At 34.3% G+C, this 27,392-nt stretch overlaps 1 protein-coding gene across 2 annotated transcripts in view; it reads left to right on the top strand.

Annotated features, from left to right (window-relative positions):
• Positions 1–27,392, top strand: part of Tmem87a (transmembrane protein 87A) — a 60,372-nt gene that overhangs the window by 13,496 nt on the left and 19,484 nt on the right. Inside the window, exons 7-15 of one of the 2 annotated variants that reach the window (XM_076850621.2) lie at positions 7,223–7,340; positions 16,535–16,596; positions 17,335–17,518; positions 18,738–18,837; positions 21,137–21,230; positions 22,507–22,582; positions 24,970–25,074; positions 26,000–26,058; positions 26,837–26,940. In XM_076850621.2, the coding sequence (XP_076706736.1) occupies positions 7,223–7,340; positions 16,535–16,596; positions 17,335–17,518; positions 18,738–18,837; positions 21,137–21,230; positions 22,507–22,582; positions 24,970–25,074; positions 26,000–26,058; positions 26,837–26,940 (902 nt within the window). Of the gene's footprint in view, positions 1–7,222; positions 7,341–16,534; positions 16,597–17,334; positions 17,519–18,737; positions 18,838–21,136; positions 21,231–22,506; positions 22,583–23,155; positions 23,229–24,969; positions 25,075–25,999; positions 26,059–26,836; positions 26,941–27,392 lie in introns of both variants that reach the window. The other variant, XM_076850622.2, reaches the window with a different exon arrangement.

The following is a 27,392-nucleotide window of genomic DNA, read 5'->3' as shown; positions in this document are numbered from 1 at the left end:
TTTTTCATTCTCCAGTCTCTTGCAATCACTAATCCACATTCTGTCTCTATAGGTTTGTCTCTTCTTGATATTTTATATAATGGAATCATACAAAACGTGACCTGGTGTCTGGCTTCCTTTACAGTATACAACTCTATCTTAACCTTTACTTGATTACTGCGCAGACCCTTATGATCTGCCAGAGATGAATGATTAGAACCTTCTCAGGTTTCCCCTGGCCTGTGCATAGCTATGGGCATGTGTGCACTGCCCTACACATTTGCCTGGCCACTAGATGTCCATGAGTATTTTGGAATTTTTTCATAGTGCCTATGGGCATCTCATTCTTGACTTTTTCCTCTTCAGTTTTTGTTCTGCTTCTTGATAGCTCCATCTCCTAATGTTGCATAGGCAGCTATGATCTTTAATTATTGTTGCTAAGTGTTTTTGACAAATGCTCTGAGTATGGGATTTTCATGTTGAGTAATCCCTGAGGTCAAATATAGAGAAGCCCTGAGATTGGAAGTTTTCAGCAACCTACTAGTCAGCTCAGGTGATTGGTCTTTAGGAATCTCCAAATCTGTTTTCCTTTTATCCTGTGGCATCAAACTGCTGTTTTTCAAAGCCATCACCAGTTTCAAGGACATTGGTTTCACGAGCTTGGAAGAAAAGAATGAAATTAGGGTAAACAAAAACTTTATGAGCTTGTTTATCTTACTGAGGTTCCAGCTATTTTTCTTCAAACAGTTCTTGGATTATCGTGAGTCTTTAATTTCTGAAGTTCCAAAAAAGTTAATTTTGATAGTTTTTGTCAGTGTTATCATTACTTTTGTGGATGCCTGGATTTTCAGAAGTTCTTATTTGGCCATTCTGCAAGTGTCCTTGCAACCTCCATTCCAATTTTATTGTACAAAAATTTAAAGTGAAAATGGGGTAGGCATGCCAGTGTTCATTACTTTTTTTAAATATTTATTTTTTAGAAGTAGTTGGACACATACCTTTGTTTTATTCAATTTTTTTTTATGTGGTGCTGAGGATGGAACCCAGGGCCTTGTACATGCTAGACGAGCACTCTACCACTGAGTCACAACCCTAGCCCTCATTAATTTTTTTTAAACAGAAGTTGACTATTGTCTTTTTAAAATTATTATTACTAACATGGATGAATTCGCTGTCCAAATTTAGAAAATGTGCATAAGCAAAAAGAAGAAAATAATCACCTGTAATGTTACCACACAGGTATATATAAATATATTTATCTTCTATGTGCATTTTATATTTATTTTAGAAAGGGAATCTTACAGTGTGTGTTATGGCAACTTTTTTTAAAAAAGATTTATTTTTACATTTTTAAAGATTTCATGTATTTATTTTTATGTGGTGCTGAGAATTGAACCAAGTGCCTCACACATGCTAGGCAAGTGCTCTGCCACTGAGCCATAATCCCAGCCCGGCAACCTGTTTTTTAACTTAGCATGCTTAACTTTAACGTGTATAATGTGGAGATCTTTTCAGTTCAATAAATGTTGTATTGTGTCATTACTTAAATACCTGCATAGTATCTTACTTATATCTTACTGTACCCATTTGTTTTTATTATTTTGTAGTTTTAAATAGTGTTGTGAATTTTGTCACGACATTTGTCTCTAGATCTCTATTTTCTGTTTCAGAGGAATTCTATATTAATTAAAGGTTTTGATTTGATTTAAAAGTTAAAATTCATTATTATGAATACAAACAACAATAATGTTGGTGAGGATGTGGGGAAAAGGGTACACTCATATACTGCTGGTGGGACTGCAAATTGGTGCAGCCAATATGGAAAGCAGTATGGAAATTTTTTGGAAAATTGGGAATGGAACCACCATTTGACCCAGCTATTCCTCTCCTTGGTTTACCTATACCCAAAGGACTTAAAAACAGCATACTATAGGGACATAGGCACATTAATGTTTATAGCAGCACAATTCACATAGCTCAACTGTGAAACCAACCTAGATGCCCTTCAATAGATGAATGGATAAAGAAAATGTGGTATATATACACAATGGAATATTACTCAGCAATAAAAGAGAATAAAATCATGGATGAAATTAGAGAAGATAATGCTAAGTGAAGTTAGCCAATCCCAAAAAACCAAGTGCTAAATGTTTTCTCTGGTGTAAGGAGGCTGATTCATAGTGGGGTAGGGAGCGGGAGCATGGGAGGAATAGAGGAATTCTAGATATTTATTTTTATGTGGTGCAGAGGTGTGTGAAGGAAGGGAGGGGGCATAGGGTTAGAAATGATGGTGGAATGTGATGGACATTATTATCCAAAGTACATGTATGAAGACTCGAATTGGTATGAGTATACTTTGTGTACAACCAGAGATATGAAAAATTGTGCTCTATAAGTGTAATAAGAATTGTAATGCATTCCGCTGTCATATATAAATAAAAAAGTTAATTAAAAAATTAAAATTAAACTAAAAACTTAAAAAAAATTAAAATTCTTTCAAAAAGAATTTCTTTCCCTAGCAGCTAATTTTATTTTCTATCAGTTTTAGCCATTTGCATAGAGTACATGTATATTAACCAAAATAAGATCATTTTACATATGCCTTGCTTTTTTTTCTCTTTTTTGCAAAAAGGAGATTGAACCCAGGGCAAGTGCTCTACCACTGAGCTATATCCCCAGCCCCATAGATGCTCCTGTTTAATTTTTTTTTTTTCCCTCACTGCTAAATTGGTATATTTAATACTGTCTCACCTTTTTGTGACTGCATAGTATTCCATTCACCACAGTTTTAACAATTAACTTAATCCATATATATTGGGTTGTTTTCCAGATTTTTACTGTTTTGATAGGGTCGTATCCATAATGTCTAGGTATGTCTTTGTGCATATTTGTATTACTTTCTTTCATTTTAATTCCTAGAAGTGGAATTGCTGAGTCTAAGAATTCTTTTTCTATGCTTTTTCAAAGTACTCTGTAGAGAAGTTTTAGCAGTTTATCATCCTAAGAATGTAAGTGTGTTTTCCCTGCTTGTTCACAAGCATTGGCTGTTATTATTCAACACAGATTTTAGGCAGTTTGTTTAGATACAGTGACAATTTATCACTATAAATTGTTTTTTAAAAAATATTTTTAGTTGTAGGTGGACACAATATCTTTTGTTTACTTAGTTTTTTTATGTGATGCTGGGGATCGAACCCAATGCCTAACATGTGCTAGGCAAGCATTCTACCATTGAGCCACAACCCCAGCCCTATTATTATAAATTGTATTGCAAAAATTATTCTTGAAGATGAACACTTATGTGCATACTGGCTGTTTGTAATTGTGTTTTATTCAGTTTCTTCTGTGAGTATCACACTTTGAATTCTCTTCAAGGCTTGAACCCTCTTCCTAGTGAAAAAAAACCTGGCTGAAAGATGACCCTCTCGAATATTACAAGTAATCTTATGAAATACTTAGATAATAATTAAAAGAAGTAAAAAAAAGAATCTGAGCTTTTATCTTCCTGAAAATTTGGGTCTAAAGTGGATACTTTTAATCATATTTAAAGGGTACTCAGAAGTTCAGTACCTCCACCCTGTTTTATTAAAAAAGTTCTCATGAAGCATGCATGTTTGTAGAGGAAATGTCCTTTTCCTGTCTCTTCTGTTAAGAAAGGATTGATAAAAGGAATGTTTCCAATATTTTGATTGGTTTTTAAATTTAAGCAATAATGTGATATTTGTTATTATGATTTTTAACAAATCAATAGACTTTATTAGTTTTAGGTTTACTAAAATATCCAGCAAAAGATACAAGTAGTTTCCATGCCCCACTCTGTGCCTGCATATTCAGCCTCCTTCACCATCAATATACTGTAACATTGTAGTACACTTGGTATAATTGATAATCCAGCATCCACACATCAGCAGCCAGTGTCCATAGTTTTCATTAGGGTTCACTCTTAGTGTTTTATATTTTGGGTTCTGACAAATGTATAATGACATTTCCACCATAATACTATCATACAGAATAGCTTCAGCCTTCTGAAAAGCCTCTGTCCTCCTCCTGTTTATCTCTCCCTTTTTTCCTAACTTATGGCAATCACTGATCTATTTCCCTGAACATCATATGGTTGGAATCATACAAATATGTAGCCTTTTCAGATTTGCTTCTTGCTTTTAGTAATATTTATCTAAGATTCCCCTGGATGGTCTGTTTAGTCCTAAATAGTATTCTATTGTCTGGATGTATCACAAGTTTCTTCATTTGGCTGTTGAAGGACATCTGATTGCTTCCAAATTTTAGCAATTATGAATAAAGCTCCTGTAAACGCTTGTGTACATGTTTTTGTGTGGACATAAATTTTTAATTGTATTTAGGTAAATGCCAATGGGTGCACTTGCTAATTTTATGGTAAAAGTATATTTTGTTTGAAATCATTATAATTCCACCAGTGCTTTATTAAAAACAGAATGTATTGGAAATAAAACCACCCTTGTAGTGTGCCTTTCTCCCAGCACTGATAACTGAAATCCCACATGCAGCTTTAATTATCGTACCTTACTGATGGTTGTAGAAAAGTTCTGCTGAAGCCAGATGCAGTGGTGCAAACCTGAATCCCAGCAATTTATTTGGTAGAAGGAGGCTAATAGATTACAAGTTTGAAGTCAGCTTCAGCAATTTAACAAGACTCTGCCTCAGAATTAAAAGTAAAAAGGACTGGGGATGTAGCTCAGCACTCTTGGGTTCAATCCCCAGTACCAGAAAAAGAAAAAGAACCTATTGTTGAAAGGTTGTTATAGTGTTGAGGCACTGTTTTTAAGACTGTTCTTTTAAGGTGGAGGAGATAATTGGTAATTGAGTTGGTATGATAAAAGACAAGTTCTGGGGTCAGATGTCCTAGATTTCAAAATTCTCCTTCATGATTAATACTTTGACTTAGGATGGATATTTATTCTCTTGTGTGCCTCTGTTTTGTGCACAGTAAAATGGAGCTCATAAGAATGATGTCATTGAGGTTACCAAGTAGGGTTTAGGTTTCCACTCTTCCACCAAAACAACTATTATGCTGGTGAAAAATTTCACACACCAATTTTCACAGAACTTTTTTTAAGTTCAAACATTAAAAATAACTTAGAGAAGCTTAATAGGGGAAAGAAGCTGCCACTTTATCCAGTAGCAAAAGACTTTAAATGAACTGTCTCACATATTTTCAGACAACTAAAAGAAACCAGGAGGACATAGAGATAAAACAAAAAATATGTTAAAAAAAATAAGAAATGTAAAGTTGAAAAGTACGTTAAAGGAAATGAAAAATTGTCTAGAGGGGTATTTTTGAGCAGGCAGAAGAGAGAATGAACTTGAAGATAGGACAATTGAAATTGTCCATCAGAGGAGCAGAAAGAAAAGAATGAAAACAAGTGAACAGAGCTTAGAAGACCTGTGGAACACCATCAAGTATGGCAACATACACATAATGAGAGTATGAGAAGGAGAAAAGAGAAAGATATGGGAAGACTAGTTGAAGAAATAATAGCCAAATTTGATGAAAGCTTGAATTTCAAAAAGATTGAGAACCATCTCAAACTTGAACTCCAAGCAGGAATGAAAAACAAGTTTTTATGTCCATGAAATATCATTCATCCATAAAAATGAATGAAATACTTAAACATGTTTCAACAGAGATGGACCTTGAACAAGTGTGTTACATGAAAGAAGTCAGCTCAAAAGGACAAATAATGTGTGATTCATTCCATATATGAAATATCCATAACAGGAATCTATAGAGACAGGAAGTAGACCAGTAGTTTTAAGTGGTAGGGAGAAGAAGAGATGGAGTGTTATTGATTAATGAATAAAGATTTCCTCTTGGGATGTTGAATATGTTTTAGAACTCGGTGGGGGTGATGTTTGTGCAATATCATGCATGTACCATATTCCATGTGAATTATACATAATAAAATTGTTAAAATTATGACATGGAATTTACCTCAATTAAAAAATGTAAGAAGAACATAATAGTATCTATCTGATAGGATTATTTTGGGGATTTAGTTTGTAGTAAGGATTACATGCCTAACAGTGCTTGGCATATAAATGTTTTTTTAAAACAATTTTTTTTTTTTTTTTTGGTGGTGGTGGTGGTGCTAGGGATGGAACCCAGGACCTTGTGTAAGCGAGGCAAGCATTCTACCAACTGAGCTATATCCCAGCCATAAATTTTATTTTTACAAGGTCAAAATATGTACATTCCACAGTTAAATGCATACTTTTGTTAAATCCTGGACTCTGAGACAATTAATCAGTACCTTTTGAAATTTGTAAGAGTAGTTTTAAAATATATAAAATTAATAACAAAGCAGTTTATTATACAAAATAAATTTTATTGGCTAATAAACAAGTTCAGGAAAGGGTCAGTAATTCTAGGTAATAGAACATACTCTAACCATGGTGTTGAAGCTGTGAATTTTCCTCACAAACTCTGCAAAATCTTGTCAGAGGACTTGAAGGCTATTAACTTCTCTTACTTCAGCAGGCAATGACTCTTGCCTCCCATATAGACTAGCCCAAGATAAAATTTTTTATTGAAGTATGAGATTACGTCAGAAATTCTGGTAGTTTTGGAAATGTCTTTGAGCAAAGGCAATTAGATTCAGGAATTGATGTATATTATTCATGTTCATTGACATCAAATTCCTTAATTTTGTGATAACTGTGTAAAACGTAACTTAGTATCCTAGCATGCCAAGCTTAATGGTTAAGTGATTTTTTTTTTTTTAAAGAGAGAGAGAGGAGAGGAGAGGAGAGAGAGAGAGAGAGAGAGAGAGAGAGAGAGAGAAAATTTTTTTTAATATTCATCCCTTAGTTATCGGCGGACACAACATCTTTGTTTGTATGTGGTGCTGAGAATCGAACCCGGGCCGCACGCATGCCAGGCGAGCGCGCTACCACTTGAGCCACATCCCCAGCCCGGTTAAGTGATTTTTAGTTGAGATTTTCCATGTTAAAAAGTAATTACATTAAATGTGACTTTTGTGTATAATAAGATACAAGGTGTCCTGTCTTTTACTAATTTATAATCCAGCAACTTTATTGTTTGTACTGTAGACTTATTTTATTTGTTGTACCTACTGTTTTAATGAATGAAAATTAAGAACTCCGCCATGTTTCTGGGGTATATTCTGTAGCAAAAACCTCATATTGCTAACTTGTGCTCTTAATTCTTAAGACCTAAATTTTGATGCCTTTTTTCCCTCTCTAGGTAATGCACGAACCATTGCAAACCTGGCAAGATGCACCTTACATTTTTATTGTACATATTGGCATTTCATCCTCAAAGGAATTATCGAAAGAAAATTCATTAAGTAATCTTTTCACCAGTAAGTTCAATTCATTTCTGTTTTAAAAGTTTGTGTTAATTTTTACTTGTGTCATTTATGGCAGTAGGGTAACATTGTTTAAGCAAGGGAATAATTTAGGAAGAAAGTTCCTGTGAAGTGGAAAAAGTGGAAGAGAAAAATTAACATGTTTTTGTACTCAGTATTACCATTCAGTCACAGGCACTTAACATATCCTTTCTTCTTAGATATTGTAGATACTGGATTTCATTTTCCTTGGATTCTCTTTTAATTTTTTTTTTTTTTTTGTAATTGTAGGTGGACAGCATGCCTTTATTTTGTTTATTTTGTTTGTTTACTTTTATGTGGTGCTGAGGATAGAACCCAGTGCCTCACATGTACAAGGCAGGTGCTCTGCCACTGACCTATAACCCCAACACTTAAAATTTTTAATTAGTGTCAGTGTTCTCAGGGTTCTGAACCAGAATTGTCAAAACTTGGTTACCAAGTCAAAATTTAAAATTTTAATTAGCCTTGGTTATTTTTCAGTGCCTGAAGAATTATTTTTTAAATTTTCTTTCATACATGTACTTAAAAAAAATTTTTTTTTCTTGAGTCTGGTGCCTTAGACCACTCGGCCATCCTGACCCTAGCAGTCAGAGAAATGCAAATCAAAACCACCCTAAGATACCATCTCACTCCAGTAAGATTGGCAGCCATTATGAAGTCAAACAACAACAAGTGCTGGCGAGGATGTGGGGAAAAGGGTACACTTGTACATTGCTGGTGGGACTGCAAATTGGTGCGGCCAATTTGGAAAGCAGTATGGAGATTTCTTGGAAAGCTGGGAATGGAACCACCATTTGACCCAGCTATTCCCCTTCTCGGTCTATTCCCTAAAGACCTAAAAAGAGCATACTACAGGGACACTGCTACATCGATGTTCATAGCAGCACAATTCACAATAGCAAGACTGTGGAACCAACCTAGATGCCCTTCAATAGACGAAGGATAAAAAAAATGTGGCATTTATACACAGTGGAGTATTACTCTGCATTAAAAAATGACAAAATCATGGAATTTGCAGGGAAATGGATGGCATTAGAGCAGATTATACTAAGTGAAGCTAGCCAATCCCTAGAAAACAAATGCCAAATGTCTTCTTTGATATAAGGAGAGTAACTAAGAACAGAGTAGGGAGGAAGAGCATGAGAAGAAGATTAACATTAAACAGGGATAAGAGGTGGGAGGGAAAGGGAGAGAGAAGGGAAATTGCATGGAAATGGAAGGAGACCCTCATGGTTATACAAAATTACATACAAGAGGAAGTGAGGGGAAAGGGAAAAAAAAAAAAAACAAGGGGGAGAAATGAATTACAGTAGAGGGGGTAGAGAGAGAAGAAGGGAGGGGAGGGGAGGGGAGGGGGGATAGTAGAGGATAGGAAAGGCAGCAGAATACAACAGACACTAGTATGGCAATATGTAAATCAGTGGATATGTAACCGATGTGATTCTGCAATCTGTATACGGGGTAAAAATGGGAGTTAACCCACTTGAATCAAAGTGTGAAATATGATATGTCAAGAACTATGTAATGTTTTGAACAACCAACAATAAAAATTAAAATAAAAAAATTTTTTTTTAGTTGTGGTTGGACACAATATCTTTATTTTATTTATTTATTTTTATGTGGTGCTGAGAGTCGAACCCAGCGACTCGCATGTGCTAGGTGACCACACTATCACTGAACCACAACCCCAGCTCCACCTCAAGAATTTTTCTTAAGTGTTCTTTCTGTTGTTTTTTGTCAGTGCAGTCGTTGCTTCTTGCCTGGAGTTTGTCAATACCTTCCTAACTGATTGTACTTTCTTGGTGTCTGTTTTATATTTTATTTTGTAGCTTTCTTTCTTAGCTTAATTTTTTTGTTGTTTTTTTGTTGTTGTTTTGTAGTTGGACACAATCTTTATTTATTTATTTATTTTAATGTGGTGCTAAGGATCGAACCCAGGTCCTTGCACATGCTAGGCAAGCGCTCTACTGCTGAGTCACAATCCCAGCCCTTACCTTGCTTTTTTAAAAATTTGATGTCTGTTTTATTCTACTATCTTTCCTATCCCCACATCCCCTCCTCTTCCCTCCTATCACTTCCCTCTACCTAATCTAAGGTAATGCTGTTCTTACTTAGTGCCCCCCCCCCCCACCGCGCGCTCTTATTGTGAATTAGCATCTGCATATTAGAGAAAACCTTCAGCCTTTGGTTTTATGAGATTGACTTATTTTGCTTAGCATGATATTATCCAGGTCCGACCATTTACTGGCATATGCCATAATTTCACTCTTCTCTAAAGCTGAATAATACTCCATTGAGTATATATACCAATTTTATTTTTCCATTCATCTATTGAGGGAAACCTAGGTTGGTACCATAGTCTAGCTATTGTGGATTGAGCTGCTATAAACTTGGTATGGCTGCGTCACTGTGGTATGCTGATTTTAAGTCCTTTGGGTATAAACCAAGGAGTGAGATAGCTGGGTCAAATGGTGGTTCCATTCCCAGTTTTCTGAGGAATCTCCATACTGCTTTGCATAGTGGTTGCACCAATTTGCAGTCCCCCCAACAATGTATAAGTGTACCTTTTTCACCACATCCTCGCCAACATTTATTATTGCCTGTACTCTTGATAATTGCCATTCTGACAGGAGTGAGATGAAATCTTAGAGTAATTTTGATTTGCATTTCTCTAATTGCTAGAGATGTTGAACACTTATATTCTTCTGTGAAGTGTCTCCTTAGTTCCTTTGCCCATTTATTGATTGGGTTATTTGTTTTTTTGGTGTTAAGTTTTTTTGAGTTCTTTATGTATCCTAGAGATTAATGTTTTATTGAGGCGGCATGTGGTAAAGATTTTTCTCCCAATCTGTAGGCTCTCTCCTCATGTTATTGTTTCCTTTGCTAAAAAGAAGTTTTTTAATTTGAATCCATCCCATTTATTTATTCTTGATCTTTTTGCGCTTTAGGAGTCTTATTAAGGAAGTCAGATCCTAGGCCAACATGATGAAGATTTGGGCCTGCTTTTTCTATTTCTATGAAGAATGTCATTGGAATTTTAATAGGAATTGCATTAAATCTGTATAACGCTTTTGGTAGTATGGCCATTTTGACTGTATTATTTCTGCCTATCCAGGAACATGGGAGATCTTTCCATCTTCTGAGGTTTTCTTCAGTTTCTTTCTCTAATGTTCTGTAGTTTTTATTGTAGAGGTCTTTCACCTCTTTTGTTACATTGATTCCCATTATTTAATTAATTTATTTATTTACTTGAGGCTATTGTGATTGTGAATGGAGTAGTTTTCCTAATTTCTCTTCAGTGGATTCATCACTGATGTATAGGAATGCATTTGATTTATGGGTGTTGATTTTATAAACTGCTACTTTGCTGAATTCATTTATTAGTTCTAGAAGTTTTCTAGTGGAATTTTTGGATCTTCTAGATACAGAATCATGTCATCAGCAAATAGTGATAGTTTGAGTTCTTCTTTACCTATTTGTATCCCTTTGATTTCTTTCTTTTGTGTAATTGCTCTGGTTAGAGTTTCAAGGATGATGTTGAATAGAAGTGGTGAAAGAGGACATTCTTGTCTTGTTCCAGTTTTTAGCAGGAATGTTTTCAATTTTTCTCCATTTAGAATGGCCTTGGGTTTAGCATATAAATAGACCACAATACAATAATGCTGGATTACTTTAACACACCTCTCTCACTACTGGACAGATCTTCCAAACAAAAACTCAATAAGGAAACTGTAGAACTAAATAATACAATCAATAATTTAGACTTAACAGACATATATAGAATATTTCATCCATCAATGAACATATTATGCTTTGTGGCATAAGATATGTCTATTTTTGAGAAGGAGCCATGTGCTTCTGAGAAGAAAGGATATTTGTTCATTGATATAACATCAAAATCTCTGGGACACTATGAAGGTAGTACTAAGTGGAAAGTTTATTGCATTGAGTACATTCATTAAAAGAATAAAAAGTCAACAAATAAATGACCTAACACTATATCTCAAAGCCCTAGAAAAAGAAGAACAAATCAACACCAAAAGCAGAAGACAGAAAATAATTAAAATGAGAGCTGAAATTAATGAAATTGAAACAAGAGAAACAATTGAAAAAATTGACAAAACAAAAAAGTTGGTTCTTTGAAAAAATAAATAAAATAGATAAACCCCTGGCCATGCTAATGAAGAGAAAATCAGAGATAATTCAAATTACTGAAATACAAGATGAAGAAGGAAATATCACAACAGACACCTCGGAAATACAGAAGATAATTAGAAACTATTTTGAAAATTTATACTCTAATAAAATAGAAAATATCAAAGACATTGACAAATTTCTAGAGACATATGACCTACCCAAACTGAATGGGGAGGTCATACATGATTTAAACAGATCAATTTCAAGTAAAGAAACAGAAAACAACATCAAAACCCTACCAACCAAGAAAAGCCCAGGACCAGATGTATTCTCAGCCGAGTTTTACAAGACTTTCAAAGAAAAATTAACACCAATACCCCTCAAAGTATTCCATGAAAGAGAAAAGGAGAGAACACATCTAAACTCATTCTATGAGGCTATTATCACCCTGATACCAAAACCAGACAAAGAAATATCAAGGAAAGAAAACTTCAGACCAATATCCCTGATGAACATAAATGAAAAATTCTCAATAAAATTCTGGCAAGTGTCATACAAAAACATTAAAAAGATAGTGTACCACAGTCAGGTGGGATTCATTCCAGGAATGCAGGATTGGTTCAACATATGGAAATCAGTAAACATAATTTATCCTATTAATAGACTTAAAAACAAGAATCATATGATCATCTCAATAGATGCAGAAAAGGCATCTGACAAAATACAGCACATTTTCATGTTTAAAACACTAGAAAAACTAGAGATAGTAGGAGCTTACCTTGCTTTCTTAAGTAGAATATGGAACAGAATCAATGATGGCAGTCTTCTTTATCTTGCTTCTAACTTTACTGGCAATATTGGCAGATTTCACCCTTAAATACAATGCTGACTATAGATTTTTCAAAATACTCTTTTATTTGGTTAAGGATTTTTTCCCCCCAAGTTTAGTAAGTATTTTTCTTTCTCCTCTTTTTTTTTTTTTTTTCTTTCAGTGCTGGGGATTGAACCCAGGGCCTTGCACATTGCTAGGCAAGCACTCTACCACTGAATGAAATTCCCAGACCTACTAAGAAGGAATACTCAATTTTTATCAAATAGTATGATGATATAAATAGGCTTTCTCTTTAATATTTTAGCTTAGTTTAGTTTTTGATATCAGTGATTGAACTCAAGGGAACTCAAGGGTATTCGACCACTGAGCCACATCTTCATCCTATTTGTATTTTGTTTAGAGACAGAGTCTCACTGAGTTTTGCTCAGTGTCTTACTATTGCTGAGGCTGACTTTGAACTCAAGATCCTCCTGCCTCAGCCTCCTGAGCTGCTGGGATTATAAGCATGTGCAACCACCCTGGCTCTCATTTAATATTTTAATGTGATATATTAACTGGTTTCTAATTTTAGATCATTTTTAAATTTCTGGGATGCCACTCCTTGGTCTTGGTACACATGCCTTTGTGCCCTCTCATACACATACAAAAACATTATTTGGTTCTGTTTGCTAGGTATTTTTATTAAGTTTGTTGTTTGTGTTCAAAGTAAGATTGGCCTATACTTTTCTTTTCTCATACTGTCTTCCACTGGTTTTTGGCACCCATGTTATTGTATCCTTACACAACGAATTGGAGAATGTCCCCTATTTCTATATTTTGTGGAGTAGTTTTTGTAAGGGTAAGATTACCCATTCCTTGAATGTCTGGTAGACCTGACCAGTGATTCTGCTTTGACTTTTTGTTCTCCCCAGATATATTTTAAACTATTCGTAAATTTTCTATAATAATAATAATAATAAATGTTTTACTTTATTTTTTCTATTTTTCTTTGAACTTTTTTTTGAGGAATTGTATTTCATAGAATATTTTTAAGTTATGGATGAAGTTATTGATGGTATTTACAAAAATCTATATCTAGCTTTTAAAAAATCCTTAATATTGCTTTTGTTTTCTCTTTTTAACTTGTTAAGTCTTCTTAGAATTTTGTTTTGTTTTTATCATAATAAATCAGCTTTTGATTTTGTCAATTTTCCGAACTATTTTTTTTTTTGTTTATTTCATTAACTGCTTTTATCTTTTATTTACTTTTAAGCTTTTGATTCTTGTGTTTAATGCTTAATTCCCAATTCAGAAATGAGTGTTATTGTACCTTATAGTGATAAGGGATTTAGAAAATTTAGGCAAACCAGCAGGTGGTGGGGTATGATTTCTGGACCCATAATTTTATGTGTATCCTTCAGGCTTCCTAGGCCCATAACTTTCTAATGGATAATAGTCTCAAGGAGAAGTTGCTGGCATTTATTTTCAACCTTCTTTTTTTGAAAAGGATGGAAAAGAGGCCCTCTTTCATTCCCACTTGAGTTGCCTTCATGCATCAAACCTGACTCTGGTTTCTCTTCTTTTTCTTTGAATCTTACTAGTTTCAGTAATTATAGGAAATGCTTGGTTTTGGGCCCAGGATCCCACATGGTCGGGGATTCAGCCTTCTGCACTGTTCTGTGTTTCTGTTCAGTTTTCATTCTTGGAAATGTGTATTTTATTTTAAGCAAACTTTTAAAAAAATAAACATGTATATATTTTAGTTGTCAGTGGACCTTTATTTTACTTATTTATATGTGGTGCTGAGAATCGAATCCAGGGCCTCACATATGCTAGGCAATCACTCTACCACCTAGCCACAACCCAGTCCCTGTTTATTTTTGAACTTGTGCCCTTTTTTTAAAAAAATACTTTTTTAATTGTAGTTGACACAATACTTTTATTTCATTTATTCATTTCTATTGTTGTTAGGAGCTCAGAAGGTAAATGAATACAGGACTTTACCATCTGAAAGTCCTAGAATTATCTCTCTAAAACAGTTTCATTATCTCTTCTCTGTTTTAAAACTTTTGATGGGGCTGGGGTTTTAGCTTGGTGGTAGATAACTTGCCTAACGTGTTTGAGGTACTGGGTTCGATCGTTGCTACCACATAAGAATAAATAAATAAGTAAAATAAAGGTGTTGTGTTCATCCACAGCTAAAAATATATATTTAAAAGAAGTTAAAAACCACCTTTGATTACTCCCCATTACCTGTAAAGTGTTCACATTTTCCAGTAACGTTTGAAAAATTATAATTTCCCCAAGTTTACTTTTTGTTAACTTATATTAACACTATTGTATGGCACTGTGTATGTTTAAGGCTATATGCCCTTTAAATATACAGCCCACATTTTCACAACAGTTTTTCTGTTTCTCTCTTTTTTTTTTTCTTTTGTGGAAGTGGTATTGGGGATTAAGGCCAGGAGTGCTTAACCACTGAGCAACATCATCAGTCCTTTTTATTTGGAGACAGGATCACACTGAGTTGCTGAGGGTCTTGCTAAGTTGCTGAGGCTGACTTTGAACTTGTGATCTTCCTACTTTAGCCTCCCAAGTCATTGTGATTGCAGGCTTGTGCTACTGTGCATAGCTTATTTCCTCTATCTAGAAGGTTTTTTATTTTATCATGGAAGATACTCATCCTTCTGGGTCTGGCTCAGAGGTATGGTTCTCTGTGTTGCTTTGTAAATCCCTTTCCCTTGCTAAATGATAATCCATTCGATGAAAGAAAACATTTTACTTTCTATCTGCTATTTCTCATAAGCCTGTAGCACATAGTGAGTGGTCCATAAGCATATATTTTAACATAGACCAGTGGTTAGCAATATTTTCTGTTCTTTTTATTTTGTTTTCTTTATTTTACCTAAGTTTTTCTTAAAGGGTCAGATAATAAGTGTTTTCTCTGTTGCAACTATACCAACTGTGGTGGTGCAGAGGCAGCTGTAGATGATACATAAATGAGTGGATGTGACTATGTTACAATTAAATTGTATTTACAGAAGAAGTAGATGGCTAAAATTGATCTCTGTGCTGTATTTTGTTGACCTCTGGCATGGAATAAACAAAGAATGTGACACAAATATTCACTAATTATTTTGTTTGTTCTTTTATTAAATTAGGAAAAGATAGAGTTAATAACAATTCTGGTTTGAAAATTTTATAATTGATCTTATGGTATCCCCCCAACCCCCCAAGTATTGGATCTGGTTTACTTTCAATAATGGTATATCCTTTTAGTCTGATAAAAGCTAATAGGAAATTTTGATCAGATGGGCAGATATTGCTTGTCTGGAGGTAATAATATTTTAGAAAAATCAGATTTTTATTTTTACCCTTTTTTTTATCAATTATAGTTAATCTTAAAAAAATAGTACATCTTAAAAAATTAGTTTTATCAGTTATAGGCAGTCTTATAATACTCAATAAGTTTGCTTCAGTAAGACTGTCTTTCAGATTCATGTTGTTGCACTTTAATTATTGGCAAAAGTTTTTAAAAATGTTAACTATCAAGTTTTAAGAAAGTCCAATTTTTTTTTTTTTTTTTTTTTTTGGTGTCAGGATTCTAGATACATGATTAGGAAACTGGATTGTTTTCACTTTATTTTGTCGGCAGGTACATTATTTGTGAGTTAATTTGAATTTGTAAGTTTTAAAAAATACTTTCATTCTCTAAATAATACACTAAAACAAAAAGATTATATAAAATTGAAGTCAGTTAAAAAAAAGTTGTAGGAAAGTATAAATAAGCAGATACAGAAGATAAAGGTGATAGAATAAAAAAAGGAAGCCCTGTAAAAAGTTTTAGTGATATATTGTGAGAAATATACATATGGAGTGCATCTGGAATTTAGAGGAGATGGGGAATAGTTTTAGATAGCCCACTCAAAAGACTTTCTGGAGAAAATATAATTCAGTCTATTCTTTATGGGATATGAGTCCATACTCATATCCCACATCAGACTGGAGCATGGATTTTGGAAACTTGTTTAGGATACAGGATGAATGATGAGAATACTTAATGCTGTACAAATGTAATGCAATATTCGTAAGAATTGAAGTGGTTAAAAGTAAATGACCTGGTAAAATTGTCATTCATTTTGTCAAATATTAAACAATATTAGACAAAAGTCTAATTTCTGAATCCATTAAATTAATTTTGAGGACTGTGTTTTGGCAGTGACTGTTGAAGTGAAGGGTCCCTATGAATATCTCACACTTGAAGATTATCCATTGATGATTGTAAGTGAATTTATATTTTTAAGTTCAGTATTAGATGGGTTTAGCTTGAAAAATTGTCCATGTTTTGTGGCAGTATTTTTTTTTTTTAATTTTTCCTGTGCAGCTTAGAAAATGTTTTTTGATGTTCTATACTTAACTTTATTACACTGTTACTTTGGGAGAGTTATTATACCCTGAGGGCCTCATTTTTTTAACCTGTAAAATGAAGAGGTTAATGACTTTCAGATTTGAGACTTGAAAAGTATTTCATAGATTGTGTTACATTTTATAGTTTCTCTAGGATCTAAAGTAGGGCAATAACCTTGCAACCCTATAGTTGTACAATGATACAACCCTATAGTTTCTGAGTCCACTCAAAGTAACTAAGTAATGAAGGTTTCTCCTATTCATTTTGTATGTGTTAAGCACATGGCTATCTGATTGCTCTCTTCTTCTTTCCCTTTAATAGTTTTCCCATTTTGTGTTTTGTGATCTCTTCAGTGTTCTTCTCATTTATATAAATTTGGATTGTGAGCTAAAAGAGAGCAGTCACCCTTAAGGATGAGTCCTTGTATACTCTGACTCTGCTCAAGAGGAGATAATTCTTCAACTTTTTTAGTATTACACTCCAAAAAAAAAAATCATTTTTTTTCAAATAGAATGTAGGATATGTATATTTTTGTAGTTCGTTAAGACTTATAAAATGTGTAGCTCTTAGCCCTAATTCTCTTTTTTATCTCTTACCCAATTGGATGACAGTTCTTCATGGTGATGTGTATTGTCTATGTCCTGTTTGGTGTTCTGTGGCTGGCATGGTCTGCCTGCTACTGGAGAGATCTCCTGAGAATTCAGTTTTGGATTGGTGCTGTCATCTTTTTGGGAATGCTTGAGAAAGCTGTCTTCTATGCAGAATTTCAGAATATTCGATACAAAGGAGAGTCTGGTATGTAATAAAAAAAATTTACCAGTTTGAGTGATTGGTGAAATGTATAAAAATTTTCCTAAGGTCAGGAATAATTAAATAGGTCTACTTTTACAATTAGCTTATTATTAGAATAATTTAAGCAGAGTCACTATGATTGTGACTCTTCTTTTTGATCTTGTAACTTAAGGGATTAGTGGTATAAGGATACTTTTACTGAAATAAATTCATAAAATAGTTGCCATTTTGGGAATGATTATTAACACCATTAACTCTTAATTGCAATTGATATATAAGGCACCATTGTTGTTCTTTGTGGTGCTGGTGATCAAACCTGGGGCCTCATACACACTAGCAAGTGCCCTACCACTGAGCTATATCCCAACTCTAAGGCACCGTTATTATATACATCAAGAAAGAAAGTAGGGCTGGGGTTGTAGCTCAGTGGGAGAGCACTTGTCTAGCATGTGTAGGCACTGGATCTGATTCTCAGCACCACATAAAAATCAATAAACAAAATAAAGGTATTGTTCATCTACAACTAAAAAAATTAAAAAGAAAGAAACAGTACCAATTTAAGAATGCCAGTAAGCTGCCATTGATAGTAGGATACATTTGATTTCAAATATCTTAAAAAATATGGAGGAAAATTCCATCCAAGAATTGATAAAATGTAGGGGTACCAAGAAAATAGGAAGTTGCTTTTATTTTATTAAGGTGAACTGGTTATATCAAGAGACTGCTTTGTACTGAAGTTTATTGAGATAGCTTCTGTAGCTTTCAGTTCTTCCATGAGGACATTTGATTGTTAATAATTATTGTTGCAAGATATACTAATTAGATCTTTGAAAAGGCTTAAAGTAGTGGGTGCAAAGTTGAAAATCAGACACATGCATGTGTGTGCGTGTATGTTTTGTATTTTTCTATGTATAGCTATATTTTACTATTTTAAAAAATGGAGAAGAAATATCCTTGATACTACAAACATGTACAAATTGTCCATGTAGGATGAGCTATTCTGTTAAGATTTTAGTGAAGTTGGGTGGGAGATGAGTTGAGCACACGTGAGTAAGATTTAAGAGATAACAGCTTGTGTGCTTTTAAAAATTGTGGAAGAGGTTTTCTTTTTTATTAGGACTTTATATCAGTGCTCATTCTGAAGAGTGTTAATGATTTATATTCTGATATTGGAATTATGTCTTTTGTATAGTGCCATTTCTTGCTTTCTTTTTTATCATAGTCCAAGGTGCCTTGATCCTTGCAGAGTTGCTCTCAGCAGTGAAACGCTCCCTGGCTCGAACCCTTGTCATCATAGTCAGCCTGGGATATGGCATAGTCAAGTAAGTAGTAATTTCCTATATGAAAGAGCAAATTAAAATGATGACTAAAATAAAATACTATTGCAGGTTCTCCATATAGTAGTTCTGAAAGAAATAATTCTGAAATAAGAAAAGATATCTGAAATTTTGGAACATTGTAAGTGTTGGGAAAATATTACTATTTCATTTCACTGCTTCAAGTGCACCTGCAGAAAAAACCTGCAGTGTAACAAATAATTCTGAAATACCAAACTTGGAAAAAACTTAACAGTGACTTTACTCTTCCAAAAATTTTTTGCAAGTCAGACTTTTTGTTGTTGTTGTTGAGAAGAACATTCCTACTGTAACTGTCTAAACATTACTTTTATTTAAAAATTTTTTTATTGAGCACCTTCTATATTACTAGGCATTGTTCTAGGTCCTGAAAACAGAAGATTTGTTGAGAAAGGGGGCACATACAAAATTGAAATAAATGAGTTAAATAATTTTAGTCAGTGAAAAGTGCTATGGAGCAGAGAAAGGGGACAGGGCGTGCTAGGCAGGAGCTCAAACTTAGGGTTGTAAATAGAATTCAAGGAATGCTTCACCTCCTGACATTTAAGCAGAGACATCAAGGAGGTGAGGGAGCTAGATGTGGACCCAAGGAAAGAGATGCTGAGATGTGATTAGATTCTGTATATTTTGAAGGTAGAGCCAATGGAATTTCCTAGTGAATCAGATTTGTGATGTAAAAGAGAAGAGGAACCAAGGATGATGCCAACTGTTTTGGTCCAGTCAAGTGGCAGGAAGTAATTGACATTGGGAAGCAAACTGAAGACTGTTCTGAGGAGGGTTATTAATTGTATCAAATGCCCTCAGGTCAAGTAAGAGGACTGAGAATTAACCTTTGTCTTGTTAGGGTCGGGCAAACGTCAGAGGAAGAGACCACCAAAAGACTATCTCATGCAAAAGCAAAGGGTTTATTAGACCAGCATGCTGGGGCTCAGAGTTCTCCTGAGAGAACTGGAGCAGCCAGCACAGCTTAAGCAGAGTTTTTATGCGGTGTTTAAACAGGGAAGTTCATATGGCAGTTAGGGTGCCAGGGTGGGATTGTTACAAAATAACCATTACAGAATAATCATGCGTTTTGTCAGGGGGTGTTGGGTCAAGGTACATTTTGACATAAGTAACTGTTTTTAACATAAGTTTCGAGTTCCAAGGAAACAGAACTTAAACTTACAGAAAAGCAAAACTTAACAGGAGAGCAAAACTTAAATTTAACCTTTACAGTCTTTAATTCCATGGAGGTGCTAATGACCTTGACAAGAACAGTGTTGGTGAAGTAGTAGGGACAAAAGCCCATTTGGTGGGAGTTCTAGAAAGAACTGGAGTTAGCTACATGTAGTAATTATTTGAAGGAGTTCAGCCTTAAGCAGGATTAGAGGAATGGGGATTTAATAACTTCTGCTATATGCCAGGAAATATTCAAGGTTTCTGAGATATACCAGTAGGAAAATTTCCCTCCCCTTAATGTTTTCCTAGTGTGTAACAAAAAAATATACAAGGCTTTGACAGATGTGATTTAAGCAAGTGCATCTTAAACATTAGTGATTACCTGGTAATCTTGTTAAAATGTTAGATTCTGATTCAGCAGGATTTTTATTAAGTATTTAAGGCTTTCTGTCTTTATACAGAATTTGTTCAAAAGACTTTTTGTATTTTGTTGGGAGTTTTTTTGTTTTGCTGTGCTAGGCATCTCATCTAGGGCCTGAGGCATGCTAAGGCAAGTGCTGTATCCCCCAGCTTTTGTTGGATTTTGAGCTTGCCAAATACATTATTTGTTTAATTAAAGGTAGATAATAGGGTATTTGATGATACTAAGAAATTGTTGAAAAACATTTTTAGATTTGCTAATAGTACTGTAGTTATGTTTTTTTAAAAGTGTTAACACATACTGAAATGCACAAAAAGATATGGTATCCAGGATTTGCTCAAGATAATAGGAAGAGTGGGAAATGAGATGCTAGGTAAGTACTCTACTACTGAGCTGCAACCACAGTTCTATAGGGATTTATTTTACTGCTTTTGAATATCTTTCAAAATTCTCTATAATAAAATTTTTTCTCAAATACAGTAACTAGAGACAGGACCTTAAGTTCTATTTTTCCCTATCTTGCTTTAAGGTCAGTTTGTTCTTATGAATTTTTCTCTCAGGTGAATCAGATGTGTGTTGCTTATCACTAGATTGTTAGCCTGTGCTAATTAACATAAGTTCCTCTGACTTTGCTTGTGTTAAGGTGTGTCCTGTGTGTACTCAACTCTTCCTTTGCTTCCTTTGTAGGCCTCGCCTTGGAGTCACTCTTCACAAGGTTGTGGTAGCAGGAGCCCTCTATCTTTTGTTTTCTGGCATGGAAGGGGTCCTCAGAGTTACAGGGGTCAGTATTGCTTACTCTGAATTTTTGTGGTCAGTTCACTTACGTCATTTTGGTCTTGAGGGGGGGAATTGGAAGTGTCTGTGGGTTTCTTTGCTTCTCTTACTTATGGGCTCTGATTTTTAAAATGTATGTATTTCTGATTTTCAAAATGTATATAGGTTGAATATCTTCTATCTGAAATATTTGAGACCAGAAGTTTTTGGACTTTAGAATTCTTCATATTTTAGAATATTTGCCTAAACTTTACTGGTTGAGCAACTCTCAAAATATTGCAAAAATCAGAGTTCCAAAATATTCTAAAATCTGAAACTTTTTAAGAGTTACAGGTTTGGGAATTTTGGATGAGTGATGCTCAATCTGTATTTTTTTTTAAATCTATCTATTAGAGCTTAATAAATTTAATGTATGACCCAGAATGAATGCTTTCCCCCTGTCCCCACATTGGCAATTCTTTAGTTCCTTTTCCTGAACATTAGTCTCCCATTCTTGAATAAGTAGCAACCATCGGAATCATGTACTTACTGGTTTAAATAGCAGTACTCTTTGCTTACCCAGCAATTTTAAAGATTTCCTTAAAATGGAACTAATTAAGTTTCACACCATCTTTATGAATTATTAAGTATTCCTTTTGCCAAGAAAGTAAACCAAAGCTCTGAGTTCTGAGTGATAAAGAAATTTGTTACAAATTAAAAAAGAAAAGAAAAATAAATTTATGTTAGAGGATTGAGGATGTAGTTCAGTGTTAGAACACTTGTTTGACATGTACGTAGTGCCCTGTATTCAATCCCCAGTGGCAAAAATAAAGAAAGTTATATTAGAGATGGAGTAATGTGGAAAAAAAAAATTGGCCTCCCTGGGATTTTCCAATTATCTTCTTTTTTTTTTTAATATTTATTTTTTAGTTGTAGTTGGACACAAAACCTTCATTTTTATTTATTTATTTTCATGTGGTGCTGAGGGTGGAATCCAGGGCCTCTCTCATGCTAGGCTAGCACTCTACTGCTGAGCCGAAACCCTAGCCCTAAATATCTTCTTACTTGTTTAAAAATCAGATTCTATAAAAACTTTAATTTAAGGTGGTAAATTCTATAAACTTGGCTTTGTCCTCAATAAAACTGGGCTCATTAGGTTTTGCAATAAGTTTCTTCTTAAACATAACACTTTGTGATTGCAAATTTGTTTTTCAAACCTCACTGTCCTCTACACAATTTCCTTAGACTTTTAGCAACTTTAACCCTCTGTCAATTTCATTTTCTTTCTTCTGCTGCTGCTATAGTATTTTTCTTATTCCTTGGCTCTGATAGTAAGCCTGGCCCTCTCAGCAATTGATGCCTGTATTATTTTATGGATATCCTTTCAATAACGTCCTGGTGATTGGGTTGTTAGGATTATATAAAAAGGATTTTGGATATCAAATGGTGGAATCTAGTAGCATCCTTTTGGGGACACATAATTTGTAACACTTTATTAAAACAATTTTGGAAATCAATAATTTTTTTTGTATATTTCACACTAATTTGAAATATGAGAAGGCTTTTTAAGACGTTAGTAGAAATCACAATCATAGGAAATCAGATGTGATGGAGGTTATAAGTACTAGAAGTTTTTTGGTGTTGACACCTCTTACATGGATATTAATGTGTTGGGAACTCTGTGGTAGTTACTTCTATGGTAGTTAGCAACAATTTCATTGTATTGAAATTGTAATTGACAGTTTGTATGAAACACTGATATGGTTGTATGTTCTATGTGAAGGTTTGAAAAGAAGGAAAGAATGATTAGATGCCATGTGTTAGTCTTTTTATTTTCTTTTAGCTGAAAAGCAAAGTCATTCCAGATTATATTAATGCAGAATCGTATGCTGGTTTCTTCTCTGTGCCTCTTTAGCCATCTGTTTTTCACTACCTCTTGTTCTTTGTCTGCAGGCCCAGACTGATCTTGCTTCCTTGGCCTTTATCCCCTTGGCTTTCCTAGACACTGCCCTGTGCTGGTGGATATCCTTCTCATTGGCTTGTTTGATGAAGTCCATTTTCTCCCTTTGGAGATGGGTTTCTATTAATCTTTCTGCAAAGAGTTTACCAGTTTTATTAATTTCTCCTTAACCTGGGATATAGTGTATTTTAAGTCTTAACAACCTGAAGGTTCAGGTAAGCAGATTGTTTGTTTGTTTGTTTAATTTTTTAAAACCATAAAAGTGGGCAACTGTGGACTGCACACAAAATAAAAGCTTCTGGCTTTTCTTTTTTAAACAAGCATTTCACCTTGATTTTGGATTTGTTACTTGCTCACCTCAATTTGGTGTTAGAATCACTGGCTACTCTGGTGCTGTTCCTTCTTTTAACCTCTACCAATTATTAAATGCTTTGAAACAAAAAGAGTTTGATCCATAAAATGTGGTTTCAGGAACTAATCAGGTTTTATTCTTCTGAAACTTAAGCAGGTTTAGCAAGTTTCCACTTGTACAGGATGACTGGTTTTTTTCCTCATTCAAAAGTTGACTTGGGATTGTCTGAAGACTTTCACCCTTCAGAATAAATATTGATATCATTTACATGCAAAGTCAACTGCAGTAAACAAGTTTCTGTTTTAATTTTTTTTTCCTGCTCCTTAAAATTAAATATTTGTTCATTAGGGTATTGGCCTTCAATAGAGTGAAGGACTCAGGTTTTTGGACTTTTCTGGATTATTTTGAATTTATTTGGCTTTTATAGATTTGGACCTATGTGTGATTGCCAATATCATTGTCTTGATTGTGACTGTTATGCAAAGCAGAATGTGAACAAAATTGTAATTTTGTGAATTTGAGTGGATTTTGATATAGCAAAATGTTTGCAATTGAAATGTTTTGGGTGCAGATGACCAAAACTTTTCTAGATCTAGATTTTGTGTTTTGTGAACCCCTATGAGTATTGAGAGGAGTAGAGAGGTAGGTGGGATTGGACCATGCAATAAGATAACACAGTGGCTAATTAACAGCTGTGGCTCTGATAAAGGGTGGAGCAAACTCCAGCTCTCTTATTTTTAGATCTGCTTCTCATTCTGAAAGTTGACATGGGAGTGGATATCCATTATTTATAGTTGTCATGTCTCCTGTCTTTCTCTAGCAGTTCCACTTGGGAATGGAGATTGATTGTTTTGGGAGCCTAATTGCCTGGGATTCTCAGACAGTTGTGGGGTCCTCTTAATTTATGGTAGCACTGGCAAATGATTGCAGGTTCCAGTAGATGGCAGAAAGGGACCAAGTGCAGAACTATGGAAGGTTGTAGGCAGGAGTGTAAATTATGATCCTAGAGTGGGTTAGTCAGGCCAGTTGAGAATGGTTTCCAGTCTTGAAGAGTTAAGATGGTGTTAACTCCTTGTCCCTTGCCTCTTTCTCTTATCACTCTTTGTTTATTTCTTTTTTCATCTTTTAAAATTTGTTTTCCTAAAAAACTTGTTCCCATCTCTTTTTCTTTCTTTTTTTTTTAAATATATTTTCTCTTTTTCTTTAATATTTTACATTCTTATTTTATCTTGATTCTTATTTTATCTTTTCTTCTATGAAAATGATGACTTATTATCTTGGTAAGGTCTAGTATGCTTGTGAGATTAAGTGAAAATAAGACAGTTTAGGCTTCTGAGACTCATAACTATTGCTATAACCCCAGATTGTCCAAGAAACCTAAGGGTTATTTTGCAAGATTACTGTTTTTTTTTTTTTTTCCTGAATGTTTTAATTCCTTGACCTGCAAACACATATTTATTAGCCTGACTCAAACAATGAAGTTATTAAAACTTCGGAGGAACATCGTAAAGCTCTCTCTGTATCGACATTTCACCAACACGCTTATCTTGGCAGTGGCAGGTAAGTCTGGGACTTTCTTCCTGTTGTTTAAATGTGATCTTGTGATCCTTTCATAGCAGAGATTCTTAATCTGAGAGGTCATAGGTAGGCATAGAAGTTTTGTGCATTTAATTTGAGGAAAAAGTTCTTAGTCCTTGTCAAATTCTCAAAAGCATCTATTGGTTTAAAAAAACAAAAATGATTACTAGCTGAAAATCAACTTAATATAATTTTACTTTTTACCATGTCCCTTTCCTACTTCCATTCTCTCTCTCGGCATTTTTTCCTTGAAACAAGTTAACTTCAAACAGCATTTGGATTGTTTTTAAAAGATATTACCATCTGTTTATTTGATTTTAGTAAATGGTATAGAATTTTAGATTAGGGTACATTGCTCTTTTGGTACTTTACATATTTTGCTAAGTGTACATAAAATGCAGATATTAGGTAGACTGTAACCAAACTAGGCTAATTTGCTGACTTACTTTTTAGCCCTTTTACCAGGAATAGTGTGAGGTTTGTCCTTGATTGGAACTAATTCTTCTGTTTGTATTGCAGCCATTTTATCAACTGTTTTTTACTCATGTAACCAGCCTATGAAAAGTTAGCTCATTTCACTAAAAATGAAAGAAAGAAAATAAAATATCGATATGGAAAAAGCCATATTTCCAATGCTTCTGTGCTAATTCTGAGAGTTACTGAAGTAGTCAGATAGTAAACAAAATTATCACAAAACTTTCTTTAAATGCAGAAAGTGTTGACAAGAGTATGTATCATGGACCTTGCTTATGGTAGATGTTCAGTAAATTAATATTGAATATATTTGTGAAAATAACTGATAGAAAGTGATTGCATTGTATTGGAGGTTAGTGGATGTGTGGAATTTTAATTGGGGGTGAAAATCATCATTGACCTGCTCTTATCAGGTTTTTTTATTTTATGTTAGCATCTATTGTGTTTATCATCTGGACAACCATGAAGTTCAGGATAGTGACTTGTCAATCGGTAAGTTATAAGTACACATTTGTAAATAGGGTACTGTTTTACGCATGATGATGATGTTGATGACAATGACAAAGTTCTTGTAAGGTAAGCACCATATAAGAAATTAGGGTGAGGTCTTTTCTCTTCCTAAAATTATGTGCTCTCATGGTGCCATTGTATGATAGTTGTTTTTATTTGGTTTATTTGACTATCCCTGTGGTGGGAGAGAATGTTTTAAGTGATATCCACAGCCTGTCATAATCCAGGCTTACCTTAATTAAAAATTTCAAACCAGAGGGCCATTGTGCTGAATTTTAAGTATGTGTGAATAGTACTATTTGAGTAGAAGCCCTGTCTTTAAGATCTGAGCACAAAGTCTGTAGCCAATTGGATTTTTTCCCCACTTTTTTTAAATTGGTGCATTATAGTTGGCAAGTAGGATTTATTTGGAGGCAGCTAAGACTCTGTTTTGGCAAAAAATGAAAATGAATATTATAAAGTATAAAACCTTATATTACTTTTTCTTACCCGAAATAAAACCCTTCTCCAAAGATTCTAAGAGCTGGTGAATTTGATGTTTCTGTTCAGATGGTGCCTTTTCTTTAAGCACAGTAAGCACTGCAAAGGAAGAAACTACATTTATTCACTTTGTATTCCTAACACTTAGCACATATCAAGCTCTTAGTAAATATAACATAAGTGCATAAATAAGTGATTCTTGTTCTATGCCAAGGGCTTTGTGAGCAAAGTATAAAGATAATAAATATAGACATTGTACTTTTCCCCACCTTCACTGTAGGACTGGCGGGAACTTTGGGTGGACGATGCCATCTGGCGGTTGCTGTTCTCCATGATCCTCTTTGTCATCATGGTTCTCTGGCGGCCATCAGCAAATAATCAGAGGTTCTTGGACTCTTTTACTTATTCTGCTAATGGTTAAATAGCTATTTCATGAATTAGGAGTGGTATTTTAGAGGAGTTTGTCAGGGCTGTGTCAATTGAATTGGGTTCCTTTCAAATCTGACATCTTCTGATAATTATATAGGTAAATGACAGTCTCTTCTGTCAGCTGTCCAGAAGAAAAGACAAATTTCTGTAGGCCCTACCCAACTCACTTTATAACAGTAGAGTAAAATGAAGACTTAAGCGATTGACTTAGGAATTAAAAATCCACATGTGAATTCAGTTTGTTCAACTATATACAAATCTCTGTTATTAAAGAGTTGCCTGTTATTGTTTTGTGAATATCCATGCCTTTGTTTCCCTTTTTTTTTTTAAAAAAACCCTTCTGTCCTCTTTTTTAATTAGACAGTTAAGAGCTTATATTAAACAGTCACACCAAAGAAGGAAAGGTA

Source organism: Callospermophilus lateralis, chromosome 3, assembly GCF_048772815.1.
Source record: "Callospermophilus lateralis isolate mCalLat2 chromosome 3, mCalLat2.hap1, whole genome shotgun sequence".
In the NCBI taxonomy this organism is placed as follows: Eukaryota; Metazoa; Chordata; class Mammalia; order Rodentia; family Sciuridae; genus Callospermophilus; species Callospermophilus lateralis.
Note: the sequence above shows the minus strand (reverse complement) of the source record. Positions and strands in the feature narration are given on the sequence as shown.